Below are 14,502 nucleotides of genomic sequence, written 5' to 3'. Positions count from 1 at the left end.
TTAAGGTAAGTAATACTTTTTTTTTAAATTGGTGAGGTGGGTTGCAGGAGAGTGTTTTGAAGTTGAGTTTTTGGAAAAGAAAATATATAAAAGATATGCGAAGAAAGGTGTAAATATATATATATATATACTGACTGCTATGCCATCTTGGGATACATATAGAGAGATAGAGAGATAGAGAGATTTGGAGATACGGAGATATAGAGATATGGAGATATAGAGATATGGAGATATGGAATTATAGAGATATAGAGATATGGAGAAATATATATAGAGATATAAATATATACAGATATGGAGAAATAGAGATATAGAGATATGGAGAAATATATATAGATATAAATATATAGAGATATTGAGATATAGATATATAGAGATATGGTGAAACATATATAGAGATATAGATATATAGAGATATGGAGATATGGAGATATAGAGATATGGAGATATAGAGATATATAGAGATATGGAGATATAGAGATATATAGAGATATGGAGATATAGAGATATGGAGATATAGAGATATAGTATGGAGATATAGAGATATAGAGATATGGAGATATAGAGATATAGAGATATTGGATATATAGAGATATAGAGATATAGCTATAGAGATATAGAGATATAGAGATATGGAGATATAGAGATATAGCTATAGAGATATAGAGATATGGATATATAGAGATATAGAGATATGGAGATATAGAAATTTGGAGAAATATGGAGATATAGCTATAGAGATATAGAGATATGGAGATATAGAGATATAGAAATTTGGAGAAATGGAGATACGGAGAAATAGAGATATAGAAACTCTGAGATGTATCCAAAGGAGGCAATATATGAATTAAAAGGGAGTAGGATTTTTTTATTATAATTAACAAGGGATCAAACACATAGTTCAGCTTAGTAAAACACGAGGGAAATTTGGCTTGTCACCAAAAGCACTCACAAACTTCTACAGATGCACAATCGAGAGCATCCTGGCGGGCTGTATCACCGCCTGGTACGGCAACTGTTCTGCCCACAACCGTAAGGCTCTCCAGAGGGTAGTGAGGTCTGCACAACGCATCACCGGGGGCAAACTACCTGCCCTCCAGGACACCTACACCACCCGATGTTACAGGAAGGCCATAAAGATTGCAAAGGACACCAACCACCCGAGCCACTGCCTGTTCGACCCGATATCATCCAGAAGGCGAGGTCAGTACAGGTGCATCAAAGCTGGGACCGAGACACTGAAAAACAGCTTCTATCTCAAGGCCATCAGACTGTTAAACAACCACCACTAACATTGAGTGGCTGCTGCCAACACACTGACTCAACTCCAGCCACTTCAATAATGGGAATTGATGGGAAATGATGTAAAATATATCACTAGCCACTTTAAACAATGCTACCTAATATAATGTTTACATACCCTACATTATTCATCTCATATGAATACGTATATATTGTACCCTATATCATCTACTGCATTTTTATGTAATACATGTATCACTAGCCACTTTAACTATGCCACTTTGTTTACATTCTCATCTCATATGTATATACTGTACTCGATACCATCTACTGTGTCTTGCCTATGCTGCTCTGTACCATCACTCATTCATAAATCTTTAAGTACATATTCTTTGTCCCCTTACACTTGTGTGTATAAGACAGTAGTTTTGGAATTGTTAGTTAGATTACTTGTTGGTTATTACTGCATTGTCAGAACTAGAAGCACAAGCATTTCGCTACACTCGCATTAACATCTGCTAACCATGTGTATGTGACAAATAAAATTGTATTTGATTTGATTTGATGAGCGGGAAAATAAGTATTCACATACATATTTACTCATATACATGCAGGTGAGCATGTCCATTTGTATAAAACAGAAAACGGTGCATTGTTTCGATTCCAATGTGTTAGTCATATGGGCTAACTATGGAAACCAATGGTGTGTGAATCAACACCACAGGTGATATGAGCCACATAACGGTTTCATCTTTGTGTGAAGAGCATTCGAACAACAAGAAAAGAAAGGCTTGACATGTCACTGCTTTGGTGGGAACTGAAATAAAATATGCCCTTCTATTATTGATCATTGAACCCACACAACAGTCTAAATGGGAAGACCTTACTATGGGAGAAGCACATTCTAATGAATGGAGAGAGAAGATGCAGAGAGAGAGAGAACAGAGAGGGAAAGAACAGAGAGGAAGCGAGAAAGAGAGAGCAAAAGGGAGAGAGGGAGGAAGAGAGACAGAGGAAGAGAGAAAGAGCAGAGAGAGGAAGCGAGAGAGAGAGAGGAAGAGAGAGAGAGAGAGAGAGAGAGAGAGAGAGAGGAAGAGAGAGAGCAGAGAAAGAAAGAGGAAGAGAGAGAGAAGAGAAAGAGAGAGAGCAGAGAGAAGAAAGAGAGAAGAGAGAGCAGAGAAAGAGAGGAAGAGAGAGAGAGAGAGAGCAGAGAAAGAGAGAGGAAGAGAGAGAGCAGAGAAAGAGAGAGGAAGAGAGAGAGAGAGAGAGAGAGAGAGAGAGAGAGAGAGAAAGAGAGAGGAAGAGAGAGAGAGAGAGAGCAAAGAAAGAGAGAGGAAGAGAGAAAGAGCAGAGAGAGGAATCGAGAGAGAGAGAGAGAGAGGAAGCGAGAGAGAGAGAGAGAGAGAGAGCAGAGAGAGAGAGAGAGAGAAAGAGAGAGCAGAGAGAGGATAAAGAAGATAAAGAATAAAGAAGATAAAGAAGCGTGTCATTACTGCTAGAATAAGGCTAGAATGCTAATGAGATGAAAGGCTGGAATAGATGCTAATGAGATGAATGGCTAGAATAGATGCTAATGAGATGAATGGCTAGAATAGATGCTAATGAGATGAAAGGCTAGAATAGATGCTAATGAGATGAACAGCTAGAATAGATGCTAATGAGATGAATGGCTAGAATAGATGCTAATGAGACGAAAGGCTGGAATAGATACTAATGAGATGAAAGACTAGAATAGATGCTAATGAGATGAAAGGCTAGAATAGATGCTAATGAGATGAATGGCTAGAATAGATGCTAATGAGATGAAAGGCTAGAATAGATGCTAATGAGATGAAAGGCTAGAATAGATGCTAATGAGATGAAAGGCTAGAATAGATGCTAATGAGATGAATGGCTAGAATAGATGCTAATGAGATGAAAGGCTAGAATAGATGCTAATGAGATGAAAGGCTAGAATATATGCTAATGAGATGAAAGGCTAGAATAGATGCTAATGAGATGAATGGCTAGAATAGATGCTAATGAGATGAACAGCTAGAATAGATGCTAATGAGATGAATGGCTAGAATAGATGCTAATGAGATGAAAGGCTAGAATAGATGCTAATGAGATGAAAGGCTAGAATAGATGCTAATGAGATGAACGGCTAGAATAGATGCTAATGAGATGAAAGGCTAGAATAGATGCTAATGAGATGAACGGCTACAATAGATGCTAATGAGATGAAAGGCTAGAATAGATGCTAATAAGATGAAAGGCTAGAATATATGCTAATGAGATGAACGGCTAGAATAGATGGTAATGAGATGAACGCTAGAATAGATGCTAATGAAATAAAAGGCTAGAATAGATGCTAATGAGATGAACGGCTACCATAGATGCTACTGAGATGAAAGTCTAGAATAGATGCTAATGAGATGAACGGCTACAATAGATGCTAATGAGATGAAAGGCTAGAATAGATGCTAATGAGATGAAAGGCTAGAATATATGCTAATGAGATGAAAGGCTAGAATAGATGCTAATGAGAAGAAAGGCTAGAATGGATGCTAATGAGATGAAAGGCTAGAATATATGCTAATGAGATGAAAGGCTAGAATAGATGCTAATGAGATGAAAGGCTGGAATAGATGCTAATGAGATGAAAGGCTAGAATATATGCCAATGAGATGAATGGCTAAAATAGATGCTAATGAGATGAAAGGCTAGAATAGATGCTAATGAGATGAATGGCTAGAATAGATGCTAATGAGATGAAAGGCTAGTATAGATGCTAATGAGATGAAAGGCTAGAATAGATGCTAATGAGATGAAAGCCTAGAATAGATGCTAATGAGATGAAAGGCTAGAATAGATGCTAATTAGATGAACAGCTAGAATAGATGCTAATGAGATGAACGGCTACAATAGATGCTAATGAGATGAAAGGCTAGAATAGATGCTAATAAGATGAAAGGCTAGAATATATGCTAATGAGATGAACGGCTAGAATAGATACTAATGAGATGAAAGGCTAGAATAGATGCTAATAAGATGAAAGGCTAGAATATATGCTAATGAGATGAACGGCTACCATAGATGCTATTGAGATGAAAGTCTAGAATAGATGCTAATGAGATGAACGGCTACAATATATGCTAATGAGATGAAAGGCTAGAATATATGCTAATGAGATGAAAGGCTAGAATAGATGCTAATGAGAAGAAAGGCTAGAATGGATGCTAATGAGATGAAAGGCTAGAATATATGCTAATGAGATGAAAGGCTAGAATAGATGCTAATGAGATGAAAGGCTGGAATAGATGCTAATGAGATGAAAGGCTAGAATATATGCTAATGAGATGAATGGCTAGAATAGATGCTATTGAGATGAAAGGCTAGAATAGATGCTAATGAGATGAATGGCTAGAATAGATGCTAATGAGATGAAAGGCTAGTATAGATGCTAATGAGATGAAAGGCTAGAATAGATGCTAATGAGATGAAAGCCTAGAATAGATGCTAATGAGATGAAAGGCTAGAATAGATGCTAATTAGATGAACAGCTAGAATAGATGGATGGACAAAATAATGATATTTTGCTGCTGAGTCAAGGGCTAGATAAAGCAATCGTTTGTGGTGGGAAGCAACGTGATTTGTATATCGTATACGCTAGGAAACATCATAGCAAGAATAATTTATTATTTCACGGTTTCAATGGAATTGCATCAGCAGACTCCTTTATCCTCTCTATCGTTTCTCAACAGGTAATTGTTTCATTCTTGGGTTTGAAATCAATATGCTGTATAGTGGGAAGGAATGGGATGCCTTCAAATTTTAAAAACATAAGGTGAATAGGATGCTTCCATTCTATTTTAGGTTCGGTTTCATTGCCTAAAAAAGACATTTGTGAACATGGTGACTAAGATTTATTTTTACTTTAGTTCAAACTAGAACAAAAACAAACTTTTAAAATCTTGAACAAAAACTCAGTTCTTCCTTATTGTTTATTTCAACAGGGAGTCCAGTCCCAAGCACCAGATGGTATTGTGAATAGGTTTGTAACGATCCTCTTCCTGTGGATGACTGGACCAAAGCACAGCGTGAGACGTGTTCATGATATTTTATTTAACAATCAGAAGACTAGAACAAAAAATAACAAAGAGGAAACCGAACAGTTCTGTAAGGAAATTAACTATACAGAAAACAACTACCCACAAAACCCATGTGGGCAAGAGCTACCTAAGTATGGGTCCCAATCAGAGACTACGATAGACAGCTGTCCCTGATTGAGAACCATACCCAGCCAAAAACAAAGAAATACAAAAGCATAGAAAAAATAACATAGAATGCCCAGCCTAGTCACACCCTGGCCTAACCAAAATATAGAATTAAAGCCTCTCAATGGCCACGGCGTGACAAGGTTGGTAAAGCTGTCTCCTTTCAACCCACTCACTGGGCTGCACATTACACCTATGAACCGGTTCCTATCCAAACCTTAACCACAAAAATATGTCAAATTTAAACTTAGTTAAAATCACAAAAGCCTATTATAGTAATGTGAATATATCTACACTACGTGCAGTAACATCACAAAAGCACCATTGACTTCATAGTCATTTTTATCCCCGATAAGGCTGTCTTTTCTCTTTTAACAGTAAAACCGATACTTCAGCATTTTAGCAATGAGGCCCTTTATCTACGTCCCCAGAGTCAGATTAATTTGTGGATACCATGTTTACAGTGGGGCAAAAAAGTATTTAGTCAGCCACCAATTGTGCAAGTTCTCCCACTTAAAAAGATGAGAGAGGCCTGTAATTTTCATCATTGGTACACTTCAGATTTGAAAGACAAAATGAGGGAAATAAATCCAGAAATTCACATTGTAGGATTTTTTATGAATTTATTTGCAAATTATTGTGGAAAATAAGTATTTTGTCACCTACAAACAAGCAAGATTTCTGGCTCTCACAGACGTGTAAATTCTTCTTTAAGAGGCTCCTCTGACCTCCACTCATTACCTGTATTAATGGCACCTGTTTGAACTTGTTATCAGTATAAAAGACACCTGTCCACAACCTCAAACAGTCACACTCCAAACTCCACTATGGCCAAGACCAAAGAGCTGTCAAAGGACACCAGAACAAAATTGTAGACCTGCACCAGGCTGGGAAGACTGAATCTGCAATAGGTAAGCAGCTTGGTTTGAAGATCAACTGTGGGAGCAATTATTAGGAGATGGAAGACATACAAGACCACTGATAATCTCCCTTGATCTGGGGCTCCACGCAAGATATCACCCCGTGGGGTCAAAATGATCCCAAGAACGGTGAGCAAAAATCCCAGAACCACACAGGGGGACCTAGTGAATGACCTGCAGAGAGCTGGGACCAAAATAACAAAGCCTACCATCAGATGAAACCAAAATATAACTTTTTGGTAAAAACTCAACTCGTGTTTGGAGGACAAAGAATTCTGAGTTGCATCCAAAGAACACCATACCTACTGTGAAGTATGGGGGTGGAAACATCATGCTTTGGGGCTGTTTTTCTGCAAAGTGACCAGGACGACTGATCCGTGTAAAGGAAAGAATGAATGGGGCCATGTATCGTGAGATTTTGAGTGAAAACCTCCTTCCATCAGCAAGGGCATTGAAGATGAAACGTGGCTGGGTCTTTCAGCATAACAATGATCCCAAACACACCTTCTGGGCAACGAAGGAGTGGCTTCGTAAGAAGCATTTCAAGGTCCTGGAGTGGCCTAGCCAGTCTCCAGATCTCAACCCCATTGAAAATCTCTGGAGGGAGTTGAAAGTCCATGTTGCCCAGCAACAGCCCCAAAACATCACTGCTCTAGAGGAGATCTGCATGCAGGAATGGGCCAAAATACCAGCAACAGTGTGTGAAAACCTTGTGAAGACTTACAGAAAACGTTTGACCTCTGTCATTGCAAACAAAGGTATGTAACAAAGTATTGAGATACACTTTTGTTATTGACCAAATACTTATTTTCCACCATAATTTGCAAATAAATTCATAAAAAATCTTACAATGATTTTCTGGAATTTTTTTCCTCATTTTGTCTGTCATAGTTGAAGTGCACCTTTGATGAAAATTACAGGCCTCTCTCGTCTTTTTAAGTGGGAGAACTTGCACAATTGGTGGCCGACTAAATACTTTTTTGCCCCACTGTATGTCTCTGCTTGCAGTTTGAAGGAAGTTGCTAACTAGCACTTGAGCAATTGGTAAGTAGCGTTAGCACAATGACTGGAAGTGTATTGGTATTTGCTAGCATGCTAGTAGATACCCATACACTGCCAGTCATTGCGCTAACGCTAGTTAGCATTGGCTCACAAAACTACCTCTAACGTCCTTCATACTGGACACAGAGACATAAAAATGGTATCCACAAGTTAATCTGACTCTATTGAAGTGGGGAAGCAGGACTGCCAGTCGTCAATATGTCAATGGAAGTCCTACAACAATAACCAACTGACTCACAGTTTGTCTGGGCAACACGGGAATCCATTGTTCCATTGGCGAACAGGAAGTTATTGTAAAATGTCATTTTGTTGTCATTCTCAATGATTTACCTGGCTAAATAAAGGTTACATAAGGAAATGGTATGTTCCCCTCTTGTCTTTCATTCAAAAGGAAGGAAGCAGGGCCAGAGAACAGGCAAGGACATCTGTAATAGTGTCTGTGTTTACACTGTCTTTTAGCTGACTATGATGTCATCAGACTGAGACAGCCAGTGCTGTCAGTAGACCAGTAGAGTGTACCACTTAGGCCTGACGATGAACTTCAAAGAGACTGTATGAGTAATGGTTTGGTGTGTTTGTGCATGTTCGTGAGTGTGTGTGTGTGTGAGTGTTTGCCAACAGATACTGTTGAACATGGAACCACATACAAGACCAGGACAGTACTCAATACTGCCCATGGTTACTGCCTCAGAATGGATGTCTGTCAGGCACACAACAATTACCCTTTCATTTAGCGGTGTCGCAGTGAAATCAATCCCCCCAATTGGGAGGTGGAAGAATGAATGGGCGGACTGCTGAGAATGAGGTAATGATCACGAAGACAGTGGAGATTGATTGAGTAATCACCCCTATTCATTTCAACAGGAATTGCTGGGGAGCAAATGCATTTCCCAGAGGGTGACTGTGTGTGTGTGTGTGTGTGTGTGTGTGTGTGTGTGTGTGTGTGTGTGTGTGTGTGTGTGTGTGTGTGTGTGTGTGTGTGTGTGTGTGTGCGTGCGTGTGTGTGTGTGTGTGCGTCTGTGTGTGTGTGGCATAGTGCATTCTGCGTACTCACAGGGCATTTAGTGATGCTCTGTTCCCATTGGCTCATGCTGACACTCTCCTCCAGGGTGGTACACTTCCTTAACACCAGGTCCCAGCCACAGTAGGGGTCCCTTGCCCCAACACACCCCCTGACAGAGTGGAGAAAGAATAGTGATTGATTGATTGATTAATATATTAAATAATGAGAGAAAAGGAGACAGAAGGAGAGAGGAGGAGACAGAAGTAGAGAGGAGAGAGAAAGAGACAGAAGTAGAGAGAAGGAGACAGAAGGAGAGAGGAGGAGACAGAGGGAGAGAGGAGAGAGGGGGAAGGAGACAGAGGAGAGAGAGAGGAGGAGACAGAGAGAGAGAGAGAATGAGAGAGAAGGGAGAGAAGGAGACAGAAGGAGAGAGGGAGGAGAGAGACAGAATGAGACAGAAGGAGAGAATGAGACAGAGGAGAGAGGAGGAGAGAGGAGAGAATGAGAGAGAAGGAGAGAGAAGGAGACAGAAGGAGAGAGAGAGAGAGAGAATGTGACAGAAGGAGAGAGAAGAAACGAGAAGGGAGAGAGGAGACAGAAGGAGAGAAGAGGAGACAGAAGTAGAGAGAGAAAGAGACAGAAGGAGAGAGGGAGTGAGACAGAGAAGGAGGAGCCAGAATGAGGAGACAGAAGGAGAGAGAAGAAGAGAGAAGGAGAGAGAAGGAGAGAGGAGGAGAGAGGAGAGAATGAGACAGAGGAGGAGGAGAGAATGAGACAGAGGAGAGGAGGAGCCAGAAGGAGGGGAGGAGACAGAAGGAGAGGAGAGAGGAGAAGACAGAAGGAGAGAGAAGACAGAAGGAGACAGAAGGAGACAGAAAGAGAGAGAAGGAGAGAGAAGAGAGAAGGAGACAGAAGGAGAGAGGAGGAGACAGAGGGAGAGAGGAGAGAGGGGGAGAGAGGAGACAGAAGGAGAGAGGAGAGAGAGACAGAAGGAGAGAGGAGACAGAGGAGAGAGGAGGAGAGAGAGGGAGAGAGAAAGAGACGAGAAGGAGAGAGACAGAAGGAGAAGAGAGAGAGGAGACAGAGAGTGAGACAGAAGGAGAGAGAAGGAGAGAGAAAAGAGACAGAAGGAGAGAGAAGGAGAGAATGAGACAGGAGGAGAGAGAGAGGAGAGAGAGAAGAGACAGAAGGAGAGAGGAGAGAATGAGACAGAAGGAGAGAGAAGGAGAGAAGGAGTGAGGAGACAGAAGGAGAGAGAAGAGAGAGAAGGAGAGGAGAGAAGAGAGAGGAGACAGAGGAGAGAGAGAGGAGACAGAAGGAGAGAGGAGAGAATGAGACAGAAGGAGGAGAGGGGAGAGAGGAGGAGAGAAGAAGAGAGAGAGAGGAGAGAAGGAGAGAGGAGGAGAGAGGAGGAGACAGAAGGAGAGAGGAGAGAAGAGAGGAGAAGGAGAGAAGAGAGAAGGAGACAGAGGAGGAGGAGACAGAAGGAGAGAGAGGGAGAGAGAGGAGACAGAAGGAGAGAGAAGAGAGAAGGAGACAGAAGGAGACAGAAAGAGAGAGAGGAGGAGAGAGAAGAGAGAAGGAGACAGAGAGAGGGGAAAGGAGACAGAAGGAGAGAGGAGAGAGAGAGGAGAGAGGAGACAGAAGGAGAGAGAAGGAGGAGAGAAGGAGAGAGGAGACAGAAGGAGAGAAGAGGAGACAGAAGTAGAGAGAGGGAGAGAGAAAGAGACAGAAGGAGTGAGAAGGGAAGAATGAGACAGAGGAGAGAGAGAGAATGAGACAGAAGGAGAGAGAGAAAGAGAGAGAGGAAGGACAGAAGAGGGAGGAGACAGAGGAGGAGGAGACAGAAGGAGACAGAAGGAGAGAGAAGACAGAAGGAGACAGAAGGAGACAGAAAGAGAGAGAAGAGAGGACAGAAGGAGAGAAGAGAGAGGAGGAGAGAGAAGGAAGAGACAGAAGGAGAGAGAAGAAGGAACAGAAGAGAGAGGAGCCAGAGAAAGAGACAGAGGAAGGGGAGACAGAAGGAGACAGAAGAGAGAGAGAAGGAAACAGAAGGAGACAGAAGACAGAAAGAGAGAAAAGAAGAGGAGAGAGAAAGAGACAGAGAGAAGGAGGAGAAAGAGACAGAAGGAGAAGGAGAAGGAGAGAGAAAGAGACAGAAGGAGTGAGAAGGAGAGAGAAAGAGACAGAGGAGAGACAGGAGTAGGAAAGAAGGAGAGAGAAGGGAGAAGAAGTAGAGAAACAGAGGAGGACAGAGGAGGAAACAGAGAGAAGGCAAAAGGAGGAGGAGGACAGAAGGAGGAGAGAAGGAGATAGAAGGAGAGAGAAAGAGAGAAGAGAGGGAAGGAGACAGAAGGAGAGAACTTAAGGAAAGCTTTGACTATGTACAGACTCAGTGAGTATAGCCTTGCTATTGAGAAAGGCCGTCGTAGGCAGACATGGCTCTCAAGAGAAGACAGGCTATGTGCACACTGCCCACAAAATGATGTGTCACGTTCTGACCTACGTTCTGTTATTTTATTATTTGTTTTAGTATGGTCAGGGCGTGAGTTGGGGTGAGCAGTCTATGTTTGTTTTGCTATGTTGGTTTTTGTGTTCGGCCTAGTATGGTTCTCAATCAGAGGCAGGTGTCGTTAGTTGCCTGGGTTTCACTTTTGGTTTGTGGGTGTTTGTTTCCGTGTGAGTGTTTGGGCCACACGGTATTGTTTCGTTTTTCGTTTCGTTGTCATTGTTTATTGTTTTGTATTTCAGTGTTCAGTTCATTTTGAATAAATCATCATGAACACTTACCACGCTGCTCTTTGGTCCGATCCTTCTTCCACCTCTGAATGCCGTTACAATGTGGAAACTGAGCTGCACTTCCTAACCTCCTGCCCAATGTATGACCATATTAGAGACACATATTTCCCTCAGATTAAACGGATGCACAAAGAATTCAAAAACAAACCCAAATTCGATAAACTCCCATATCTACTGGGTGAAATACCACAGTGTGACATCACAGCAGCAAGATTTGTGACCTGTTGCCACAAGAAAAGGGCAACCAGTGAAGAACAAACAACATTGTAAATAGAACCCATATTTATGCTTATTTATTTTCCCTTGTGTACTTTAACCATTTGTACATCATTACAACACTGTATATATACATAATATGACATTTGTAATGGCTTTATTGTTTTGAAACTTCTGTATGTGTAATGTTTACTGTTCATTTTTATTGTTTATTTCACTTTTGTATATTGTCTACCTCACTTGCTTTGGCAATGTTAACACATGTTCCCCATGCCAATAAAGCCCCCTTGAATTGAATTGAGAGGAGAGAATGAGATAGAAGGAGAGATGAGATAGAAGGAGAGAGGAGAGAGGAGGAGAGAACAGGAGACAGAAGGAGACAGGAGTAGACAGGAGGAGACAGGATGAGAGAGAAGAAGAGAGAAAGAGAAAAAAGAGAGGAGGAGAGAGGAGGAAACAGAAGGAGAGAGAAGGAGAGAAAGGGAGAGAGAGGAGAGAAAAGGAGACAGAAGGAGAGGGGAGGTGAGAGAAGGAGAGAGGAGGTGAGAGGAGGAGAGAGGAAAGATATAGAGTACAATATGACATCATCAATTGAGAAAAACTTGTTCAAGAGTCATGTTCTGATCTGGAAACTTTATAGGCAAATTATTCAGATTTCTCTCTATGTTAGGCCATGTACAGTCAAAATACATGAAGCATGTATTTGTGTCTACATATTTTCTGCTTAAAAACAAACTATTTTCACAATACAGATTTGTCATGGGACCAGCCAAATAGCAGCATTTTCAGGTCTGTGTATGGGAGGTTTCGAGCACCATAAATTACCTGATGTCCCTTTCTGTAATGCCAAAAAGAGAGCAGTGTCACAACACACACAAAACAGACTGGTCTCTGAAACATAACACAGACTGATCTCTGACACACAACACAGACTGATCTCTGATACACAACACAGACTGATCTCTGATACACAACACAGACTGATCTCTGAGACACAACACAGAGTGATCTCTGATGCACAACACAGACTGATCTCTGAGACACAACACAGACTGATCTCTGAGACACAACACAGACTGATCTCTGACACACAACACAGACTGATCTCTGAGACACAACACAGACTGATCTCTGAGACACAACACAGACTGATCTCTGATACACAACACAGACTGATCTCTGAGACACAACACAGACTGATCTCTGAGACACAACACAGACTGATCTCTGAGACACAACACAACACAGACTGATCTCTGACACACAACACAGACTGACTGACACACAACACATCTCTGAGACACAACACAGACTGATCTCTGAGACACAACACAGACTGATCTCTGAGACACAACACAGACTGATCTCTGAGACACAACACAGACTGATCTCTGAGACACAACACAGACTGATCTCTGAGACACAACACAGACTGATCTCTGAGACACAACACAACACAGACTGATCTCTGACACACAACACAGACTGATCTCTGACACACAACACAGACTGATCTCTGAGACACAACACGGACTGATCTCTGATACACAACACAGACTGATCTCTGAGACACAACACAGACTGATCTCTGAGACACAACACAGACTGATCTCTGACACACAACACAGACTGATCTCTGAGACACAACACAACACAGACTGATCTCTGACACACAACACAGACTGATCTCTGACACACAACACAGACTGATCTCTGAGACACAACACAACACAGACTGATCTCTGAAACACACACATACTGATCTCTGATACACAACACAGACTGATCTCTGATCCACAACACAGACTGATCTCTGACACACAACACAGACACAACACAGACTGATCTCTGAGACACAACACAGACTGATCTCTGAGACACAACACAACACAGACTGATCTCTGACACACAACACAGACTGATCTCTGACACACAACACAGACTGATCTCTGAGACACAACACAACACAGACTGATCTCTGACACACAACACAGACTGATCTCTGACACACAACACAGACTGATCTCTGATACACAACACAACAAAGACTGATCTCTGAGACACAACCTGGACTGATTTCTGACACACAACACACACAGACTGATCTCTGAAACACACACAGACTGATCTCTGAAACACAACACAGACTGATCTCTGACACACAACACAGACTGATCTCTGAAACACAACACAGACTGATCTCTGATGCACACCACAACCTAGACTGATCTCTTATACACAACACAGACTGGTCTCTGAAACATAACACAGACTGATCTCTTATAAACAACACAGACTGATCTCTGACACACAACACAGACTGATCTCTGACACACAACACAACCTAGACTTATCTCTTATACACAACACAGACTGACCTCTGACAAACAACACAGACTGATCTCTGAGACACAACACAGACCGATCTCTGAAACACAACACATACTGATCTCTGAAACACAACACAGACTGATCTCTGATACACAACACAGACTGATCTCTGAGACACAACATAGACTGATCTCTGAGACACAACACAGACTGATCTCTGAGACACAACACAGACTGATCTCTGAAACACAGCACAGACTGGTCTCTGAGACACAACACAGACTGATCTCTGATCCACAACACAGACTGATCTCTGAAACACAACACAGACTGATCTCTGATACACAACACAGACTGATCTCTGATCCACAACACAGACTGATCTCTGAGACACAACATAGACTGATCTCTGAGACACAACACAGACTGATCTCTGAAACACAACACAGACTGATCTCTGACACACAACACAACCTAGAATGATCTCTTATACACAACACAGACTGATCTCTGATACACAACACAGACTGATCTCTGAGACACAACACAGACTGATCTCTGAAACACTACACATACTGATCTCTGAAACACAACACAGACTGATCTCTGATACACAACACAGACTGATCTCTGAGACACAACATAGACTGATCTCTGAAACACAACACAG

General features: G+C 41.6%; 1 protein-coding gene across 3 annotated transcripts in view; it reads right to left on the bottom strand.

Moving 5' to 3' along the window:
• The window catches only part of LOC135517137 (semaphorin-5A-like), a 372,787-nt gene that overhangs the window by 117,328 nt on the left and 240,957 nt on the right, over nucleotides 1-14,502 (bottom strand). For all 3 annotated transcript variants that reach the window (XR_010451994.1, XM_064941174.1, XM_064941175.1), the window contains exon 12: nucleotides 8,538-8,655. Coding sequence is in view for 2 of the 3 variants with exons in the window: in XM_064941174.1 (XP_064797246.1) it covers nucleotides 8,538-8,655 (118 nt within the window). In the remaining variant the exon portion in view is untranslated. The remainder of the gene's footprint in view (nucleotides 1-8,537; nucleotides 8,656-14,502) is intronic.

This window comes from Oncorhynchus masou, chromosome 28 (assembly GCF_036934945.1).
Source record: "Oncorhynchus masou masou isolate Uvic2021 chromosome 28, UVic_Omas_1.1, whole genome shotgun sequence".
Taxonomy (NCBI): domain Eukaryota; kingdom Metazoa; phylum Chordata; class Actinopteri; order Salmoniformes; family Salmonidae; genus Oncorhynchus; species Oncorhynchus masou.
Note: the sequence above shows the minus strand (reverse complement) of the source record. Positions and strands in the feature narration are given on the sequence as shown.